This window comes from Acomys russatus, chromosome 17 (assembly GCF_903995435.1).
Source record: "Acomys russatus chromosome 17, mAcoRus1.1, whole genome shotgun sequence".
Lineage (NCBI taxonomy): Eukaryota > Metazoa > Chordata > Mammalia > Rodentia > Muridae > Acomys > Acomys russatus.
The window spans coordinates 27,792,330-27,815,271 of NC_067153.1; the positions used below are offsets into that span (position 1 = coordinate 27,792,330).

Genomic DNA, 22,942 nt, shown 5'->3' on the forward strand with positions numbered 1-22,942 from the left:
GGCTTAGAAACTCAACACGCAAATCCCACGACTACAGCTGAGCTAGGCAAAATGCCACACACACTTGCCACACCACTCAACAATCTTCCTACAGTGTAGGCAACTACCTCAGCTTGCACCACAGATGGCACTGGCCAAGCCCTGTCACCGAGAGCTAGATGCCTCCACACCATATCTTCCCAGAGGTGGATTCTGTGCACTCCCTTCTCATGTACTTGTCTCTGTCGACATTGCCAGTTTGTAGGCAGTTCCCAGGCAGCAGTGAAAGATTAAAAACCTGAATTCTGCCCTATGTCATGCAGAAGCACCACTTGTAACTTGGAAAACTTTCCAAGTTTATTGGAATGGTACTCCAAAGACGCTGAGCAGCAAACACGATGCAAAATGGTCCCCGCTCTTAAGTGAGGCAGGCGTGTTTTACAAACCTCCAGTGAATGGAAATATATACTAGTCAGCTTCACAAGAGAATGCCTGAGGTAATTAACTTACTAAGAGAAGAGAGGTTATCTAGCTCACAATCTGGAGGTTCAAATCCAAGATCAGACAGTTCAGTTTGCTTGGGCCTCTGGCTAGGATGGCACCTCATGGTGGGTGCAGGTAGTGGAGCAACTGCAAACATGAGCCATGAAGAAGAAAGAGACTGAGAAACTCAGTTCCCAAGATTCTCTTTAAAGGGAAACTCCTGGTAACTTAAAAAAAAAAAAAAAACTCCAATAAAGCATCTTTTCTTTAAGGTCCAGAGCATTTTGCAATGACATAGGGTCTAAACCTTCCACCCATTATAATAGTTAATATTGATTGTCAACTTGAGAGGGTCAAGAATCACCAAGGAGACAAGCCTCTGACGCATCTCTGAGGGAGTTGCTAAACTAGGTTAATTGAGGTAGGAAGATCTGAGTCAATTGAGTTTGGCATCATTCCCTAGTCAGGGATCCAGGGATGAATTAAAAAGAGGTAGCTGAGGCTAAGTATCCATCACCCCTCTTCTTCCTAAGTTCAAATATAATGTGACCAGATGCCTCACATTCCTGTAGCCGTGACTACCTCACCATGAAGGACAGTACTCTCAAACTGTAACATAAATCCTTCTTCTTCCTTTAAGTCGCTTTTGTCTCACGTGTGTTTACAGCAATAATAAGCTAACTAGCACACCTGTGAGCTTCGTAGTACCGCCATATTTAAACCATAGCAGTGTAGTGACTAAGGTATGGGTTTTAAAGTGGGATGACTTTGACTCCAGCCTCAATATACTTTATTGCTGACTGGATAAGCCTAGACAGATTGGCCCATCTAAAGGGCCACTTCTTAATCAGGGTGTGGGTACAACATGATCAAGTTCCTAGGCTAGCTGAGTGAAAGGGAAGAAGAAAAACTAGTGGTGGTGATGTGTGTGTGTGTGTGTGTGTGTGTGTGTGTGTGTGTGTGTGTATGTATGTGTGTGTGTGTGTTGCACCCCTATAGAACAAGTACTAGTCCTCACTTTCAATGTTGTTACTACCTTTTTAAAAATAGATGGCTCAGAGGCTAAGCGCATGGGCTGCTCTTCCAGAGGACCTGGCCTCAATTCCTCGCACCCACATGGCAGCTCACAACTGTCTCTAACTCTAATTGCAGGAAACCTCATACCCTCACACAGACATACATTCAGGCAAAACATCAAAGCACATAAAATATAAATAAATTTTTTTAAATATTTTTCATGTCTTAGTTACAATACATATTTCTTACTTTCATCTATTTTTCCCTAGTATTATCTAGGAATAAGATACGTTTTTTTCTTCACATATGACTTTCTTTTTACTTAGCAAATCATATCCCTAATGGCTTTGTTAAAGTTTTCTAAACATATTTTTTAAACAAATAAAAAAATATTTTTAAACTTTTCTGATTACATTGCAAGACATTTTTGAGAAATGGAGAAAAGCATAAGGGAAGAAATAAAAATATATGAAAACCCTGGCATCCAGAGAGAGAGTAACCTTTACCCTTGACTTTCAGAGAGTTGATGATTTTAGGTGTCACAGAAATTAAGGATCTGAGACCCTGGAACAGCCACATTGATCACATAGTTTACATCCCCGGTGACTGGTGGTTGTGGAAAGCAAATAGCGTCATCTTTGTTTTCTCCAGCTTCACAGCAGAGGAGAGTCTCTAAGTTGCAACTTCTGTTTTACTTATTAATTTTGTATTAAGGGGCCCTCAAGTTTCATATGGCAGCTTCATGTTTCTAAGGTAGAGAAGTAGAGAACTCCAGCAAGCGTTTGGCTCAGTGGAAGCTTTGCGAGAGCAAGAGAAGAAGAAAGTGCCGCTTTCATCGCGAAGCTTGCCAAATGAACTCTGAGAAGCTGTGATACCATTCACAGCTCTGCCAAGCTGGATCGAAACTGCTCATCTTGGCCGGCATCTAGAGTGAGCATCTAATTCCTCGGGGTTGGTATGGGGCCTTTATCAGAAATAGTTCCATAGACAGTATTTACATAACTGTGGCGGAGTGTGTGAATAAACACAGCTGTGGCATTGCCCTAAATATTTCTATTCAACGGGGAATTAAAAGAGAACTTTATCGCTGAACTACAGATAAACACAATTCATCAAGCAGTGGTCAGTTCAACTGGGGAACGAAATAGGAGTTATAAAAGACTCGGTTGCTCAAAATAGCTCCCATCAGCCCTCCTGACTTTATTGCTCCTCAGCTCCCTCCTCCTTCCTCATCCCCAGTTCCAGAAATGTAGGACTCACAGTTAGCAAGGGACTTCTCTCAGTTTTCTGTACCGGGAGAACGAAGTAGAGGGCTTGCTTACTAGGCTTAGCGGAGCCCTACCGTGGGCCAACATTTTTCCAAGACTGTGTTTGTGGTCGTTCCCAACGGATTCCCTTTTTTTTCCTTCTGTGTGAGAGGATTGGACACTAGTGGGAACCGGCTTTCTTTTTACGGAGATTTTAAATCCGAGTGTGTTGAGATGGAGACGTAATAGGCACGGCTCTAACTGACCTGTCTTGGGCTTTTCTTTGTGCTTCTGTGGATATTAAACTTTAGAGCAGTCCTGAGCTCATGATGGGCAGGAGGATGGTTGTGGGATATGATCAAGTGTCACTTGGTAGTAGTAGGATATGATAGACACGGATCCACCTCAGGTTTCAGAATCTGGAGACATCGGTCGATGTGTTGACAGAATGGGTCCCTTCTGGAAGACAGGATGGAGAAGCCCCATGACTCCTGCATCCCTCACTCCTAGCTGCATGGAAATGCCTGAAAACCATGCCTCATTGCTGCATCTCTCCATCACCTTCTTCACTGTTTGTTTCTGCGTCTTTTTTTGTCCCCCTATTTTTACTTTATTTATTGTGCGCATGTGTGTGCGTGTGCGTGTGTGTGCGTGCGTGTGTGTGCGCGTGTGTGTGTGTGTGTGCGTGTGTGTGCGCGTGTGCGTGCGTGTGTGTGTGCGTGCGTGTGTGTGCGCGCGTGTGTGTGCGTGTGTGCGTGTGTGCGTGCGTGTGTGTGTGCGTGTGTGCGCGTGTGTGTGTGCATGTGTGTGTGCGTGTGTGTGTGTGTGTGTGCGCGTGTGTGTGCAAGCGGGCATACATAGATCGTGATGTACATGTAGAAGCTGGAGAACAACATTCAGGAAGTTCATTTCCTCCTTCAACCAGAGGTTCCAGGGATTGAACTCAGGTTGCCAGGCTAGGTGCCGATACCCTTGGCCCACTTTGACTCACTGCTCCTCTTCTGTCTCTTACAGTGAAATTATACCATCCACCCACCCAACTCCAGTGGGTAGGTTAATGGGATAAAATAATCTCTATTATAAGAGATAAATACTACACTATAATATTTACAAATTTTATATTATAAAAAATAAAAGAATCTCTTACCTGAACTATATCTGCAAGGATTCCATTCCCAAAACATTCAGTCTAAGGTTCTACTTGGACTTGAATTTTGGCAGCACGTTGATCGACACATTACAGGTGATAGGTTCTTTTGGAGACACTGACCAAGTAAGTAGCTTTCTTGTTTCTATAGTATGCTGGAATCAAAGAATTTTTATTTTGTTCTTGTCTCACAAACACACACACACACACACACACACACACACACACACACACACACAATGAATAAATCTAATTTTAAATTTTAAAATAAAATCAGAGAAGAGAAGCTAACACAAATGTCACTGTACACAGAAAATATGCATCTTATATTTACTAACAAAGTTTCTTTTCCCACTTACTAAGTCAGGAATCTTAAATGTTGACAGCATAAACAACAATTATTGGGATTTATCAATCACAACGTGTTACCCTTAATCACCCTGTGAAAGAGAATTTATAGTCATCATCAGAATCATCACTTTCATCATAATTGGCATCAGTGCTGTTGTATAGGGGATGAAGACATTCAAGGCTTACAGAAACGAAAGCACTCATTTGTCATTGGTAAGGCTTCCAGCTGTATTTCACAGCACCATGGCTTGAATTAGCTAATGGAAAGAAAGAGGACACAACAAAAGAGACACTCTGAGGCCAGCTCTGAGTGTCCCTGGTCTCAGCCCTGCCTTGCTCTGCCCAGGACTATCATCAGCTCTGTGGTTATGTCTCACTTCGCTCAGCTACACACTCTGCCTCCCAGTTCCTGATCCACAGAAACTGTGAGATAATAAGTGTTTGGAGTTTAAGGCACATGGTTTTGAGAGATCTTGTTACTTAGCAGTAGATAACTATTGTATTCACGTAGCATCTTCTCACTTAGATGCTGTATCTCTTCATTTTTTTCCCTTTATTGAAAATATGTTTTATCACATAATTTCTCCTGATTATAGTTTTCCCTCCCCCTACTCTGCCCAGTTTCTCCCCATCTCTCCTCCTATCTGGATCCAATCCCTTCCTGCCTATCATTAGAAAATAAACAGGCTTCTAAAGGATTATAATATAATACAATACAATATAACATAATAAAAATAGTATCTGGTTCTTGGTCACCCAAGCAGTGTTGGGAATGGGCTTTAAGTCAAATCAGCTATTGCTTAGTTACTTCCATAAGCTTTATGCCAACATTGCCCCAGCATATCTTTTAAGTGTAACAGCACTATAAAGAAAGGGCTTGTGGTTGGCCTGGTGTCTATGTTCCTTTTATTGGTAGCCTGCAGAGTAGCTTCTTGTACCTTCCTGTACCAAAGACTGGAAGGTAGAGATGAAGGCGCTAGTTCTTGACTTCTCCATGTTCAGTGAGTTGTGTGTTCAGCAATGGGGACTTGCTATCAGCTATCAGTGGAGAGCAACCAATAGTCTTGGTAGCAGCAACCTGGGCTGTTTGGGGATTCCCATGGACTCCGTTGGCAAATAACTCAGTTAGATGTAACCCAATCCTAGTCCTAGAAGCTTCATTTGGTGAAAATGGGACTGTGTCTCCTTGTTATTTGGCAGTTTTGTTTAGATCACCTTCATACATACAGCTGTACATACAAACATAATACAGACAGACAGACAGACATATGCAGTTAGAGTGTCTCTTCTGTTGTGCCTCCTTTCTTTCCTTCAGTCAATTCAAGCTACATTACTATGAAATACAACTAGAAGTTGTACTGACAAATGAGTGATTTAATTTCTAAAAGCCTCAAATTTCTTCATCATGTACATATATGAGATGACATATATATATATATATATATATATATATATATATATATATATATATATATATATATTCCATATGTTTGGAAGCTTATATACTCCATATACATATGTGGAAGCTTCCACCATCTTCATTTCCCATACTACCCCTCAAATGGCCCTTAATTTTAACTGTCTCTCACCATATCACCTGAACACATTGTCTCATCTCTTCAAGGCCTCCAGCCTGGGCTTGGGTGTCTGCTCCAAAGTCAATCTCTATAATGCATGGACATTTTAAAGCAGATGCCCAGCCCACGACCACTGAAGAGCTTTATTTGATAAGTCTGGGATGAGCTCCAAGCCTCTGTATTTAAGTAGATGATGTTTTAAAAGAAATCTATTCTGGGTTTCTGAGGAATGCTTTCATTGAGAACCTCTTCTACTATCTTTGACTACAAAAGCTCCAGACCCTTCTTCTGCTCTGGGTCCGCTGCTCCTCCTCCTTGAGGACTAGTTGGCAGTTCATCTTACCATTCAGCATGGCCATTTCAGCTGCTGGGAAGCCGGGCACCAGCTATAGTGAGACTTTTATTAGCCTACAGAGCAGATCTGCCTCAACTAGAATCACACCTAGTTTGTTGCTCAGGTTGCTGGACTCTGATCCCAGGATTCCTAAAAGTGCTGAGAAGGAACCCAAATACTGTATATTTCTAGTAAGTTCCGAGGAAGGTGAAGCTGCTGGACTTGTCCACATTTTGAGAGCCATTGGAGAACGTAATGGGACCTGATATTTAAACTTTGCCTGAGGATCTCCTCCCTAGTTTCTCTCTTTCTCCATCCTTCCCCCCTATCTCCTTCCCTCCCCCTGTATCCTTCTCACTTTCTTCTGCTCCCTCTCTGTGTCTCTGTTCTCTGTCTTTCTCCTCCCTCCTCTCCACCATCCCCAGCTATACACACACTGTTCAGATAACAACATGATTTGTAGGTCAGGAAACAGTGTTGGAGGTGGGTGGCGGCAGAGGCCTGTCAGCTACTTGGAAGCCAAAGACAAGATCACACATTCAAGGTCTGCTTGGGCTATAGGGTGAGTTTAAGTTCTGAATGAGTTTAAGACCTAAATGAGGTATGCAGCGATCTCTAAGCCAGCCTAGACAATTCAGAGAAATACACACACACACACACACACACACACACACACACACACACACACACACACACACACACACACACACACAAAACAAACAAACAAAACTTTTTAAGGGCTGAGAGCCATGCTTAATATGTGCTTAGCAAGCAAAAGTCTATATAAAAATAAAATAAGAAGAAGCACCTTCACAATTATCCATCACACAGGAACCAGTCAACTGTGATGACAGAAAGTCCAAGAGTGGATATTTTGGTGGATGGTCACTGGAGACAGACAACAAGAAGGACTTGTAGGATGCCTTCAGTTTCCTATTGCTTGATCCAGTTAGCCATTATACGCGTTCATTCACCTTCCAGAATATACTCAAAGGCTGGGCATGTGGTGCACATCTGAAATTTCAGCATTCAGGAAGTCCAGACAGGAAGATTGCAAGTTCACAAATTAATATAGCAAGACTTTGTGTCCTAAAACTGAAGGAAGGAAAAAAGGAAGGGACGAAGGAACAAACAATGAACGAAGGAAATATCAGTTTGTATACATGTAGTCGGTGTATTTTTCTGAGTATTATCATTTTTAAAGTTTACTTAAAGTTTCTTTTTCTTCGGGCATCAATGTGCACATGTGCAAAGGTGCATGTGTGTGTGTGTGTGTTTGTGTGTATGTGTGTGTGTGTGTGTGTGTGTGTGTGTGAGAGAGAGAGAGAGGGAGAGAGAGAGAGAGAGGGAGAGAGAGAGTGCCACTGGAGAGTGATGGCTCCCCAACTGACATGAAAAACAAAAAAACAAACAAATATTCAGAAGAAAATTTTGTTAATGAAGTGCTTCCATGTTATAACTTTCTAGAACAATAAACAGTGAGAGACAGGTTAAGAGTGTTCCTCAGCATGTTTCTAGGATCCCAAGCCTACCTTTGACTTCCTGCCTCTCTCTCTGGAAAGTCCCCAAAAGGCATACCATTGTTTTTCTCTTGGGTGGGGACAGATGTCACTGCTAGATTCCCCTGGCTCATCACATAAAACCGTCAGGCTGTCGTGGCTTGTTTTCAAATTTCTTACAAAGAATGCTAATTGTTGCTCAAAGTCCTTGGAGAAACCCCACTTTCCAAATCATTTCTTTTCTACAGTTCTGGTTTCTGAGTTAAATTATTTTCTCCCAAAGGTCGGTTTCAAATGTTAATGGGGCCGGGTTGCCTTGAGATGTCTAACTTTCATGTGATCTAAAAAATAGCTATCTTTCAAAGCAGGAGCTAAGGAGGGGACTAATGGGCCTGTCCCAGGTGATGAATACCAGTCTTCAGACTGCTATAAAGGACAACAGTTGCCTTCCTCTCAGATGCTAGCCAATCTAAAACAGAGATACTGAAACCTGTTTTTTTAATCCATAGGTTCACATGTGTTTGAATCCCAAAACCACCAATTGTGTAGCCTTAGATAAATTATTTCCCTGTCCTTCTAAACTTCAACTTTCAATTATGCTCAACGGGTTAACAATACAAGTCACAGGATTATCGGGGACATCCTACTATTATTATATTAAAGGCTTAAACACTTTGCCTGGAATGTAGTAAATTCCTAGTGGACTGTAGTATAACTATTAAGCAGTGAAAGGAAATTAATACATGGGTAATTTAATTCTGTCTTGAGGTTCCCAATACCAACACCAGTGAATAAAAATAAATATAGTATTTTCCCTGCAATAAAAAGTAACTCTACTGAGAAATACAAAGCTGGAGTACACACGGCAGCCAGGGATGGTAGTGAGAAGGTTGCTAGGTTGCTGGGAAATCCTTGTGGTGATTGAACAGTTTTGTAGCAGGATTACTGTGGCCTTACACAAATCTATACAGAATAAAACCGCAGAGACAAATTTTTGTCTATGTTTTGCCTGTTTTTAGATCAAAGTGTAGTGTGCAAAATATAATCATCAATGGAATCTAGGTGGAAAGCCGGACAGACCTTTCTATACTGTTTGTGCATATCCAACACTAACATGTAATTTCCCCACAATAACAAATTAAACGCAAAAGGTGCCCATCTCAGTTACTGTTATGTTGCTGTGAGGAGACATCATGATCAAGACAACTCTTATAAAGAAAGCATTTAATTGGGGGCTTGCTTACAGTCTCAGAGGCTCAGTTCATATCACCATGGCAAGAAGCATGGTGCTGCAGCAGTATCCAAGAGCTGCATCCTGATCTGCAGGCCCTAAGAAGGACAAAGGGACCCTGACGAGATCTTTTGAAACCTCAAAGCTTCACCCCGCCCCCATTACCTGTGGCACACTTCTTCCAACAAGGCCATGCCTTCTAATCCTTCTAATCCTATCGGAGTTCCACTCTCTAGTGACTAAGCATTCAAATATAGGAGCCTATGGGAGCCATTTTTATTCAAACCATCACATTCCAGTCCCTGACCCCTATAGACTTGTAGCCATATCATAATTCAAAAACACACTGAGTCCAATTTCAAAAGTCCCCATAGTTTATCAGAATCTCAACACTATTTAAACATCCAAAGTTCATAGTCTCTTATAAGATTCATGGGTGGTCTTAACTGTAACCTCCTACAAAATCAAGCTAAAAAACAGAACACATACAAGGGATGGGATAACAATTGAGATGTAATATGAATAAATTAATAAAATATATTTAAAAAACAGAACACATATTTCCAATGTCCTATGGCACAAAATATATATTACCATTCCAAAAGAGAAGAAAAGGAGCATGGTGATGAAATTCTAGACCAAAACAAGATAAAATAAATCAAACAAACAAACAAACAAACAGCAGGGCAAACTCCAAATTCTGCATCTCCACATCTAGTGTCAAAGGGTCCTTCAGGTCTCCAATTTCTTTCAGCTTTGGTGACTGCAACAGACTTCTCTTTCTTGGGCTGGTTCCATACCTGTTCTGAAACTTTGCTTGGCAGGACTCCCACGGCTCTGGCATCTCCAACATCTTGAAGTCTCCAACACAATCCAGGCTTCCCCTTCACAGCTCCACACAATAGCCTCTGTGGGCCTCTATACAGGGACACCACTGACATATGCCTGGTCCCAGCAGCTTTTCTTAGCACTTTCTTGTATCCTTCACACTAAAGCTAGAAAATACCACGATGCCAAAACTTCCAAGTCCTGCTGTTCGGTGGGACTGAAACTTGGCCCACTCCTTCAATTGCATTTGCATCAGCTTTCTGCTTTTGGCGGTTTCCTTCACTGCTTGAGCTTTTCTTTAATTCCTTTTCACAGATTGACTCTTAGCTAAGTGAGGTCATAACTTCCTTTATGCCATTTAATATTGGCCTGTACTTTAAACTTTTGATCCCCCTTAAGCATTAACCTTAGCTCCATTACACTTCCTGGTTTTTCTTTTTACCTTTTGTATTTTTCATCCACCCTGCTCCTTTTCTTTATAGATCTGCATAAGACTGACCACTGATAGTCAAGCAGCATAGTTGATACTAGGCTATCTTGAAATCTCCTCTGTCAGTACCATTCATCTGAAACTCTTCTATTTACCTTTAGGCAGATTTCTTTTTGACAAGGGCAGAAAATAGCTGCATTATTTGTCCAAAAATATCACAGGAACCATCTCTAGGACACTTACTTACATTCTTTCCTTCTAAAGCCTCCTCATCAGGGTCATCATAATCTACGTTCTCAGCACAACTGTTTTTCATGCTTCTACTGGTATGGCCCATTAAGCCCTTCTTAAAGTGTTCAACCACTTCTCTAATCCAAAGTCCCCAAATGCACATTCTTCCAACAAACAGCATGGTTAGCAATACTCCACCCACTCTCTGGCTTTTGAAACCCCAAAGTTTCACAGCCACCCCCCCCCCCCGCCAAATCAGTGACATACTTCCTCCCACAAGGCCACACCTCCTCATCCTTCTAATCCTATCAAAGAAACTCCACTTCCCAGTGACTATGCATTCAAATATATGAGCCTATGAGGGCCATTTTTATTCAAATTACCATAGAACCTATCTAAAGCATCCCACTATTAACATATTTACTCTAAACTCACTTACACTGTACTTCAAGTGGTCCAACTTGAACTCTGGCATAAGCTCTCATGTTCAGTACTAACTACGAGATGTGCCTAGGTGATGCACTCATACTTAAGTGTGCCACAAACAAGATTCCTAAAGAATAAGATGGTTGATGGCTGGTGAACAGTAGTAAACACCAACAATTCTAGCCCTTGAATGGTAAGAGTAGGAAGCAGAATTAACAGTTTAAGATCATCCTCAGTTACATAATTTGGGGGAGGGCCAGTGAATTTGGGGCTCAGCTACACGAGACCCTGTCTCAAAAAGAAAGAAAATCAAAGAGTATAAAATTTGATCATTTTTATTTTAAAGTATCTTAACTGACTAGCAGTAGGGAAATATGATTAAGAATGTGGCTTGTTACCTTCAGCTACTTCCTGCCACAGCAACAATGGGGTGGGGACAATACTAAATCCTCTGTGCATTCACCTCAGAATCAGCCGCATCAGAGGAAAATGAAGTGTCCTTAATTTGAGGGATTTGCTGGGTGTGATAATGCTGTTATACTGTGTTCCAAAGGTACAGACAAGAGCCTGGACAACTAGTGATCATTTGAACAAATGAATGCGTGAATGAAGGAATTGTGGAACCATAAAAGTACACGACCAGAAAAAAAGCATTGCATTCACCTTAGAAAGGCAGGCTTGGATGAAACAAGATCTACCAGGTCACCCCTTAACTCCTCTGTCTGCTTCCCTAGGCAGCTTGAAATTCACTCGCCAGACGCTAAGCACACAGTGATCCTGAGGAGTAAGGACTCCACCACAGCCCAAGCCTGGTTCAGTGCCATCCATTCCAACGTCAGCGACTTGCTGGCCCGAGTGATTGCTGACTTCAGAGAGCAGCTGGGGAAGACAGGCATTGCTGGCAGTCGTGAGATCAGGCATCTTGGCTGGCTTGCAGAAAAGGTGAGAGGAATGTCTCCCCTGTCGATTGCTCCTGGGTTCCCCCCACTGAAATTACCTCATTCTATAGGCTGGTTCTTGCCTTAAGGTCAATTGTGTTTCTTGTCCATCCCAGAAGACCTCATGCCATTGCACTATATGGACAATTTGTCTTAATCAGTGTTCATTTTCTAGCATATTTTCAAATATGTGGCAAATTATACATGGTCCCTATCTGTTCAATGGATGAATGAACAGGTTAATGCATAGTTTGATTCTGTGGTGTCCCTGTGATATGCAGGGAAAGTAACAGACACGCTAATACAGCATCAACGGAGAAGGAAGTTGAAATGATTGCTCAGAATGCCTTTATGTGGATTTTGATGAACATGCTCATTAATTAAATAAATCCTTTAGGAATCATATGTTTATAAATGACAGCAATGAAATTAATAATGAAATTTATTGAGCAACTACTATCTGCTGATTTATTCCCACCTTGTCTTACTTTATTTGTACTTTAAAACAAGCAAGTTTTGAATGTCCTTCTTAATGAGCACCTATTTTTTATGAGATACAGGTTTAAGAAGGAGTGGCATATGTAAAATGAATGCATGGCAATATTGGAACAGGAAACAATTTGAAATTATCTATTAGAATATATTTCTCATATAAAATTATGGGTTTTATAATGGCAGTTATATAGTTTATATATCATAGTCACACTTCTTGTTTCTCTTCCCATTTCACTAGTCCTCTTTTTCCTAGGTAGTCCCCATTCTTACTTTTACATGTGTGCACAAGACTTAATACATATGCTTGACAATAGGGACAAGATGAAAATCTAATGAAAGGCTGCAACTGCAGGAGCTTTAATTTATGCTGTACATATAATTCATCAAGTCACAGATTAGAGATTTTAACAAATCAGGCAATTAAATACTGTATTGAGGAAGGTCTCTGAAGCAATGACAGGCTATTGTGGATGGTGTCACTGTTTGGCCTTCATATAAATGATGGATATAAAAAATAGTCCTTTTACATGAAGATGATGATGGTGGTAGTGGTGGTGATGGTGATAAAGACACGGCTGTGCCCCATAGAGGGCAGCTGCCATGGAAGAGTTTTTGTATATAACATTAAGACTGTCACTCAGATTTCCTTTCCCGAAGCCTTTGCTACACTGGTGACAGTAAGGTTTGAGGGCTTGAGCCTTGGCCATTTTTCTTACATCTGATTGCTCTCCCTTGAATCTGCAGTGTTCTGGTGCTTCTGAACACTGGGCTTTGAGACAGTTTGACCTCCCCCTGACTCCCCTTCTAATAGATGGTAAATGGGACTTGAGATGTCGCAACAATAGCTTTCCTGCCAATAAATCCTGTCATCTGAGCAGGCCTAGTCAAATAGCACTTGGAAATAACACCTGAATGGAGCAGTAGGCTGTTTTCCACCACTGTTCTTTGTGCGCACCTGTCCACGCATGGGTCTGGGCCACAAGGTTCAGCACAGAGTGGATTGTTTGGATTGGTGTTGGCCGATGTCAGAGAGCTAGAGGACAGTGGAGGTGTTAAGGGTGTCAATACCATAAGGCCTGTGAACCTCAGGAAGCCAGTCACAAACTTCCTGGCTCTGAAGGCAACCAGAAGTGTGGGGAGGGGGGCAGCTGTGTGTCTATGACAGAGTAGTCAGAGGGGAATCTACAGTGATGGACTATCTCTGCATAGGTATTTCTGTAGTCTTGATATAAATGTACATGTTTCAAGTCAGTGTTCTTAATGAAAAGAGCACAGGAAACCTAGACAGTGGACATTTGTAGAGTCACGGTGGCTAACACTTGCCATAGTCTGCTTTCTCAGGTGTGTTTCTCTTGGGGGGGGCTGTCATGCAGGAATCCTGCAGTTTCAAGTGACAGTTGTTCCACTCTCTTTCAGCACAATGGGGTTGTGTAGCCTGTGTCCCAGGATAAGCTTCAAGTGTGCCAGGGGTTCACTTAATGATATTAGTCACACCTTTCCATCTCTTTGTGTTTCTGTCTACATTGATCATTACTTCTCAAAGAAGTCACCTCTGCTTGACCTGAACATTCCAGGCTTGTTGCCTTACTCTTGGATGTCTCTAAATGAAAGCCTCTGTGCCCCACTCCTTCCAACAAAAGCCCTAATATCATATCTAATTGGATTGTCTTGGATCATACTTAGAGCTCCAGTTGTCTGAGATATGGATGAACCAAGTCAGTTGTCTGAGATCAAGATGAACCAAGTCATGTCCGTTGAGAAATAAAGAAGTTCAGTTTTATTGGGGGTGGGGTATGAAAGTCTTTCTATATAGCCCATGCAAGCCTAGAACTTGTGATCATCCTGTCTCTACCTCCCCACTGCTGCTATGACAGTTGTATGCCACCAGAAGGGTATGGAGTTTTCTTTGGGGAGGGTGTCATCATGATTATTCTAATTTTTTGAGGCCATGTCTCATGTAGCCCAATCTGATGCCGAACTTCATTCTGTAGCTAAGGATCCCCCAAATTTCTGATCTCCTGAGATCACAGGTATATGTCACCATTCCTGGTGACGTATGTAGTACTGTGTATCAAATCCAGGCCTCTGTACATGGTGGGTAAGCACCCTACCAACTAAGCTCTGATCCCCAAAGGGGCATTTCTTCTTCATAATGAAAAATTTGGATAATAATGTGTATATACATAGAGGGATGATGACAGCAGCAGATACTCTTTACAGAAGGACAAATGAAGACCCCATCGGGATAGAATGTGTCTTCATTGCATTAAGGTCCTGAGTTAATGCAAGTCGTCCTAGAAGAAGGGTTGGAACACATCGTCATTATCCTGGCAAAGATGGGTAGGAATTCAAACTAATGACTAATGGGATTTCTAGCTGGGTTAGTTGATCAGTGTAGCCAAGATGCCTGAAATAGATAAAGGAGTTCTCAAAAATGGACAGTGAGATGCTATGCTAGCCTTTCATGTGAAAGGGCGTGGGCAGGAGCAAGACCTGAAACTGTCAGGCACCATGGCTTTGGAAAAAAGCTGGTCACTCCCAACCATAGTCTTCAGTAGGGAAAGCCAGTTCCTGCCAACCCCTGGTTACCAATCTTGTGTTGTTATTTCCCAATGGATGAGGCTGATGTGGTAAGGGAAGATGGCTGGTGGAGTCTGTTAATGTGCATGGGCACCTCGGAGCTCAGGAACGGATGTGAAGAGGCACAAGCTGAATGTGGGTTCTGGCCAGCACACACACCTTCCAAGCCTATATTCATAGGGATGTGTACCCTCCTGCCACATGTACATCACAGACACACACACAAACACACACACACACACACACACACACACACACACACACACACACACTTCATTAAATAGGTGCTGTTCATGTACCCCCACCTGAGAGCAATTTCTGCCATGTCTTCTCTCCTCCCCACAAGCTGTACATAGTGGGTAAGCACTCTACCAACTAAGCTCCGGTCCCCAGAGGGGCTCCTTTCTTCAGCCATCCCTCTCTCATCCCTTCAACTATAATCTGTATTTAAAATCATTTTTGCCCAGATAGTGACATTGTAATTGACCTAGTGATGCTACTGGAAATGTTTCCAGAGGTCCCATCATTTTCACCTAAAAACTGAGTTATGCCTTTGGCTTATCCCAAACTATTTGTAGGCCATTATTGGGCGTTCCCATGGAGCAGTAATAAGAGCATATAAAAAGCTCTTTCTGTTCTGGGAATGCCATTATTCTTACAATATAATTTTAAATAATCATTGCAGATGTCTCCTTGAGTATGTGCTTCAGTGTATTTATAAGAGCAATAATGACTTATCATGGACAATTATTATAAGCAAGAATATCCTTTATTGCTTAACTCCAATTTTTTTCAAAAAATTACCATATATCAAGTCCAAGGGAACAAATCCAAACAAGGGATTTTTAAATAGATGTTTAATACTAAATTCTAGTGTAGATTCATATGGATGGCTTTTAGCCAAATACAATGAATGGCAAATCCTTAATATTGTGCCTTTCTTATCACAAATATCAGAATTTGCTTGGTATTTGTAAAGATATAAAGTGTGATCCTATATATATCCAGCTGCAATTTACCTTAAATTGATGTCCTTTGTCTTTCACTATACTGTTAAGCTTTGATTCGGGGATGAATAATAGCAGCTCCATGACAAGACTATACAAATCATATTTAATTTCAAGGTTTTACGAGTTAGGCTTATATGAACTAACATAATGTGAAACAAAATCAATTTCCTCTGCAAAGTCCTGTTCAGTGCAAATCCTAAGACCTCCTTGATGCTACATGTGAAGATAGCTGAATACTAACATAGCCTCTTCTTGAGACAATCAAGGGAACTGAAAGATGACTCTTAAGAAACCATGAAATCTCCAGTAACTGGAGATAACTCAGTGCACTGCCAGAGAGGATAAGAGGAAAAGAGTATGGCATGCAATGGGTCAGTTTGTGGAGAAGGCAGAACACACACACAAGACTGTTCTGCAGGTGAGAGTACATGAGTAGCGCTTATGCAATGATGTGTGTGTGTGTGTGTGTGTGTGTGTGTGTGTGTGTGTGTGTGTGTGTGTGTGTGGTCTCATGTGGCAGAAGGGTACATGTGCCTATAAATGCTTGTAGAGGCTAGAGGAGGACCTCAGATGACCTGCTCTGTTACAGTCATCCTTAAAACAGAGTCTCCTATTAATCTGGAACTAGGCCAATGGTCAGTAGGCCCTGGCAATCAGTGTCTCTGGTACTCCCAGCTCTAGGAGTTACTGCGGTGCACAGGACTACCTCTAGCCCTTAATGTGGCTGCTGGGATGCCCACTTGGGTTCTCGTACTTGTGCAACGAGCATTCTTACCCACTAAGCCATCTCGGCAGCTCTTTATGGAAGATATTGAGAGCTATGCAATGATCTAAATCTGGTTTAATGAACAGTAGAAAGCATTCACATGCAGAAACAGAGAGAAAGAAGCTCAGAACAACTTCTTGTTCCTAAGGAAGAGGAAATGCAGTCCCCAGAATGGAAGGTATTTTACCTAAAGTCACACTCAAAATTAAGATATGGAAATCATTAAACAGTAGGACAACAGTAAGGTGAAACTATTTCTTTGATCTAGTCTTTGAAAGAATCCCCTGACATTCATCTAGTCATTTCTTTTCTCCTTAAATCCTAGTATTCTTCCCTAGACTCTGCCTTATCAGTGCCAGCCACTACAGGCTGTGAACTGGGACATCTTCCTATGCTCTTTGCTGTTTTAGCCCTATGTCATCCCCTATGTCATCCTTGTACTGTGTGTCTCTATGAGCACTAGCCCTGTGGACAAGCTGCCCATGTCGGGGGAAAGCCTTTCTATTTGCCTATAGCCTGGCCACACAGGGTCCATAAATGCCAAGTCCCACCCTTGACTTATAATATGTATCCCACCTCAACCATACATTTTCAATTTATCAAAAAAAATTTTTTTCAATTATTTATACATTAAAGTGTTTTCAATGGCCAAATTTTACATTAGAAAGATAAGCTGTGTTCTCACTCCCTAGATGCATAGAGAAACAATAGCAAATGGACTTTATGAGACCTTTGATGTCTCTTGTGTGCCCTTGTATCAGGCATTTGAATCATCTTGGAGTCAGTTTGCAGGGTATTCCACGCTAGAATAAAAATGCAAAGCTGCAGCACAGCAAACAAAGCACCCATTCGTGAGCTCTGAGATGCAAATATATTCTCAGTTTTACTTATTCTCATTTCAGACTCTTCCCTGTGCAACCTCCTTGTAGCTCTGCCTCCCCATGCTTGGCACAGAGGACATTGGTTATTTATACGTTGTTTCAGGCAAGGTGCCTTTAATAACTTCAGTTCCCTGAGGTAAGCCTGGAAAAACCTGGGTAACCTTTCTGAGATCTCTCAAATTTTAGAAGCTCAGATCTCCTAAAATCGAAGCATCTCTTTCCAGCACTCTCTACTAGACTGAGCCAATAAAGGGGCCCAGGAAACACCTGTCCTTCTGAGTAAGGCTTCCCAGTGCCCACTCACCAACAGCAGCACTAACCAAGAAAACTGTTTCAAAACTAAGATGCAGGTAATAACAATTAGGGTCCTTTGTGATAGTATAACCAAGGGAAGGGCAACACTTAAAAAATCAAGTACCCCCTTTCTCCATCCATTGTCACCTTGTTCTCACTCCTTTACGATACCAAGAGAAAAAAAAATCAAAGACAGATTCTCCTCTTCACACTCCCTGACGTCGGCTAATTAGACTTCTCAGCTTAAGCCTTTCCTTTATTATCCATACAATAATACTTCCTCATTCCTTCCTAATGTTATGCTATGAAAGTGTAAGTAACAGTCTCAGAGAGACTGGAATCAGCTTTGATGGGACCCATCTAGAGACGACTATGTGTCTAGACACACAGTTTGCATAATGGTGTGACTAAGGAGTTACAGTCGCCATGCACAGCATGTATGAACAGCTCCACGAAGTACATGCTCCTCGGTCAAGAGATGATTATGTAGATGGCAGGTGTGCCTCCTGAGTTGTGACTCATGACATCCCCTCTATCCAAGGTCTGTGTGTGTGATATGTAGGCAGTTTGTATCAATCCACACACATACAGAAGAGTGTGTAGGTAGGTGAGTTTCCTCTTTGTCTACAGGTGCTAAATCTAGAGATCATTTTACAAGAATTGATAATAAAAGAGGCAGCTATTCAATAAAGATGGACTATGTGGCAAAAGGATGAAAAGTGATAATGAGAGAAAAAAAAACTAGACCAGTGGTAACTGCATAAATGCAATTTGTACCAAATATTAGTGAACTGTAAAAGATATAGCTGCATCTGGGCACATTGACAATGGTGTTAGTGGGCAAGCAGAAAATCACAAAGGAATCTCAGGGCCACTGACAAGACAGTGGCTGTGGCAGAGGATAAAAAGGTCCCCGCAGAAAGGTTCACATGGGAGGAATCTCTGGACACATTTCACATCATTTATGTGTAAAGAGATGTGTGCTGTGCTGCACGGCTAATTCTAGTACACCAAGACAGAGGCAGGAGGAGCGTAGCCAGCCTGGGCAATGCAGTGAGATGCTGATTCAAAATAATTTGATGTATTATATTAAATATATGAAAAAAGAATACAAAGGATTAGTTGAGGAAAACTTAGAAAGGTAAAGCACCTTTCCAAGACACAGAAAGCAGGCTTTTCTGTCTCAAAGGTGTTAGGAGGCCAAGAAGGCAGGAAGCTCTACTGAAAGTATGTGGATTGAGCTGTTCTGTGTGCAAAGTGATGATGCATTGTAATTCCCAATCCTTCTAACATTTAAATAATAAATTGTTAACTAAATGCCGATTATATTTCTAATAGTCACACCTTCCTATATGTTTTTAAATATGAAAAAAGACAATTTATAAGATATTGATAAAAAAATTGTTGAGGGTCATGGAATCGTCCTTATTTTTTGAACTAATCATTATATCACATGGTGTAGTTTCAGCTTTCATAGACAATTTTGTTGCTCAGCATTCCTAGATAACAGCAGGACCTCATACCTACTGACCTCTCTGTCTCATTACCCACATGTCTTCTCTCTCTCTCCCTCTCTCTCTCTCTCTCTCTCTCTCTCTCTCTCTCTCTCTCTCTCTCTCTCTTTCTTCTTCTTCTTCTTCTTCTTCTTCTTCTTCTTCTTCTTCTTCACACACACACACACACACACACACACACACACACACACACACACACTCCCCTCTCCTCTCTCATTCCTGTGTTGATTCATCTATCCATCTCCATCTCTTTTTCTATGTAAATGTGCAGATCCTTCTGTGTTTGGGTGTGTTGGTCTCTGTGTTCTATTTTCTCACCTATGTCCTCATTAGTGTTTAGTCTCAGCAGTAATGATTTATCCACAGCACACCCACCAACTTCCAGACAGAGCCAACCAACCATTCCACCATCACATCTCCTAGCTTCCTTACCCAGACATATTAAGAGAATCTCAAGTGTAAATGCGAAACAGCCCTGGCCAGCATCAAACAAGCTCTGGGTAATCAAGTTCTCAACCGTGTAATTAATGGAGCGGTATTTCTGGAGTCTCTAAATAAATCAGCTCACCATCTGCCTAAAAATCACCTAAGTCAGAAATTTCCCACCCTCCTTACAGGGAGAAAATAGTTTCTGACCTGAGGGAATTCCTATCTGATAAGAGATGAAAATAGAAGTGCTGTGCAGGCTACCACTACCTTGCATCATCCCCAGATCAAGAAGGTTGGCTGTGCTGGGAACCAGACTGCTAATGCAATTAAGTACAGATAGGCCTGTTGTGTTGCTTTAAAAAGCAGTCTACGAGTTCCTGAATGAATCACGTTTGAGATGGAATGAGGCGGAGGAAAACCTGGCAAGCGCTTAGGCTTCTTCCTTTTCAGCATTTTAGGCTGAATGAGCCAGTATGGATTTAAGTCACAGTGCCCCTCCCTACCCACCCACCCACACTTCCATTCATTCACATAAAACATCAAAAGTTTACATTGGGGATGGGTGGGTGGGTGCCAGAGGCAGCCATAATGAACATGTGAACATATGTCGCTTTTCCTTGTGACTTCACAGGGCATGGTTTAGTATTGTGAGTCATTCGCAGTCACCAAGGTGGAAACATCCCAGATGCCCATGTGAGAGTGGTGGGACTGTGGCCATTTCACCCCTTGTGGGATAACTCACAAATCTTACTGCATGCCTGTCTAAATCTCTTCGGAGAATGTTATAGAACCCAAGATACAAAACTCTTTGGACATGTTTGTATAACTATTAAACTCTGCTAACTTTGGTTCTACGGTATCAGACATTACAGACTGTTCATCATGTAGGAAATAGATAGATGTTGTCCAGAAAAACTTGACAAGTAATGAAAAGATTATTTTTCTGAATGTTTTTCACTGTTTGGTTTTTCTGAACACCTCTTATTCACCCTATCAGTGAGAGGGATTTTCTCTGCCCTGAGCAGGGTGAAAAATGCCTGAATAGGCAATGCCCCACCCTGATCAGATATTGGCCACATGGCCTCACAGCTTGAGGGCAAAGGAAACTGCACAGGATGTGGGGCCACATGGAGGCTGTGTTAGGGAGCTGAGTGAATCACCAGAGACTGTGTGAAGCATTCTTAGGTGGAACAAGAGGGAGAGTGCCCTATGCTCCCAAAGGAGGCTGTGACCCAGATGTGATGCAGGGTTTTTTTTTAAAAAAAGCCTTTTAAGGATCCAATGGAATCCCACAGCCTGTTCCTGGTGACCTAAGAAGAATGGGATGGGAAATGTTTCCCACTGGGTGCAGGATGTATCAAAAGAGAGCAGAACTCACCAGTACGCACCAAGGATGAGGAGAGATGTCGAAGCAACACATGATATTTTACCTTATAGTAGTCACTGGGCCTTGCATTCACTGATAACTTAGATTCTTCCATCACAGAGTCTGAACCATTGAGTCTCTGGGAGGGATTTGCTGATGGAAGGTTTTAGAAGTAAGCCCCGATGACGTCAGTCAAACAAGAAAGAAGGATAGAAGCTGAACAAGGACGTGGCAACAGCTAAAATCTGACTTCAGCTGAGCCTCCAAGCTCTTGGCACCACTTCTACACCCAGAGTTTTCCCACCTTAAGCCAAGAGACTATTTTACCCCTGCTGTGAGCCAGAGCCTATGACATCTGGAGGTGAAATGAGCAATTACCTGCTACCTAAAGTGGGTTCTCTAAAGAAGGAAGGAGTGGTTGTTGAGCACCCTGAGTCAGGTGAGGCTTCTTAATAGGGGCGGTTTTTGTGGGAGAGCAACAGTGTCTGCTATAGTCACTCCCACAAGGAAGGAAATCGAGCAGTTGTCCTTGAGGTCTTCAGATGAGAGACGGGCGAAGAGAGTGGACAGTTCTGAGACATGCAGAAGCTTTCCGCCACCACTGTACAAGCTTGGCTTTGCTTACGGCGGTCTTCACATTATAACATCCCGCCCCAGCACTTCCTCTCCCTCCATTTCCTCCATCCTGTTGCTCCTTCCAGGCTCTGTAGGCAGAATCAGTCTCCTGGGTCATCTGGTAAACCAACTGGACTTTATGTATACAGTCTTCTACTTAGAATTGGGAATGGAAATGCAAGCGCAGCTAGAGTTTTAGAATCAATCCTGAGTCAAGATGCAGGTGAGGAATGAGGGTACAGACTGTCAAAATAACTTCACTTGTGTGGCTATTACCCCAGGTCATGAACAGGCACTCTGCCCCAAAGTGATGCTGTCCTGTAGACTGCAGTCTTGTAAGGAGAATGGGCTGTGGCTCCAGCACCTCAGCAGTATCTGGGAGAGAAGTCAATCTGCATTTGTCAAATGAATTCAGTGGTATACCACTAGTAGTTGTAGCCAGATCATGATCTCCTAGTACCAGTGGGTGCCACGGTGTCTTTTCTCTGAAATAAAATACAGTTTACATTCTATCTTCAAAGTGCCCTTCCAAATCTTCAGGGCTCCAGTTGTATTTCTATGTTCTTTTTTTTTTTTTTTTTTTTTTTTTTTTTTTTTTTTCTCATTGGCATTTCTATAGCCATGGGCTGACCTCCACCTCAGTGTGTAACACAGGAAAACCTGAACCTTGAACTTCTGATCCTCCTGCCTCCACAACCCCAGTGCCTAAGTTATAGAGATGCAGGTACAATCATCCTCAGTTTATGTGGTTCTGGGGATGGTTTCCTGAGCCCTGGGCAAACACTTTGCAAACTATGTCTCTAGCCCTCGTTTCTGAGTTCAAAGCAATCCCCCTTTCACATAGAAGTGCCCAGCTCATGAACTTTGTCATTTACGGATTGCCTTACTTGAAATGTCAAGTTTCTCAGTTTTAAATGAGCTGTAGGTGTGATGCTCATTGACTGGCTGTTCTTCTTCCTCTATGAATGCATCATTCTTTTACATTGTAATAGCTCTAGACTGGGGATTGGGAGCTCCATGCTGATTCCCAGAAAGTACAACACAGATGTATGGCTTACTTATTCCATAGTCACTAGAACTGTGACTCTTTACAGAACTCTGTAGCTAGATGAAAAATAGAACAGAAAAAAAATGACAATGTGACTTGGCAACTTAAGGAAGTTAACCATAGTCCTTAAACTATTTGGTAATAACCATGAGTCAAAGACTCGCTCCCTCTGGTTTGCATCTCACAGTGCATACAAAGCACTGTCAAGTCTCTTCAGAATGATGCA

The 22,942-nt window shown here is 42.0% G+C and overlaps 1 protein-coding gene across 1 annotated transcript in view; it reads left to right on the forward strand.

The window, feature by feature from the left end:
* The window catches only part of Sntb1 (syntrophin beta 1), a 244,075-nt gene that overhangs the window by 142,444 nt on the left and 78,689 nt on the right, over positions 1-22,942 (forward strand). Inside the window, exon 4 of the mRNA XM_051159651.1 lies at positions 11,515-11,722. Within this exon, the coding sequence (XP_051015608.1) occupies positions 11,515-11,722 (208 nt within the window). The remainder of the gene's footprint in view (positions 1-11,514; positions 11,723-22,942) is intronic.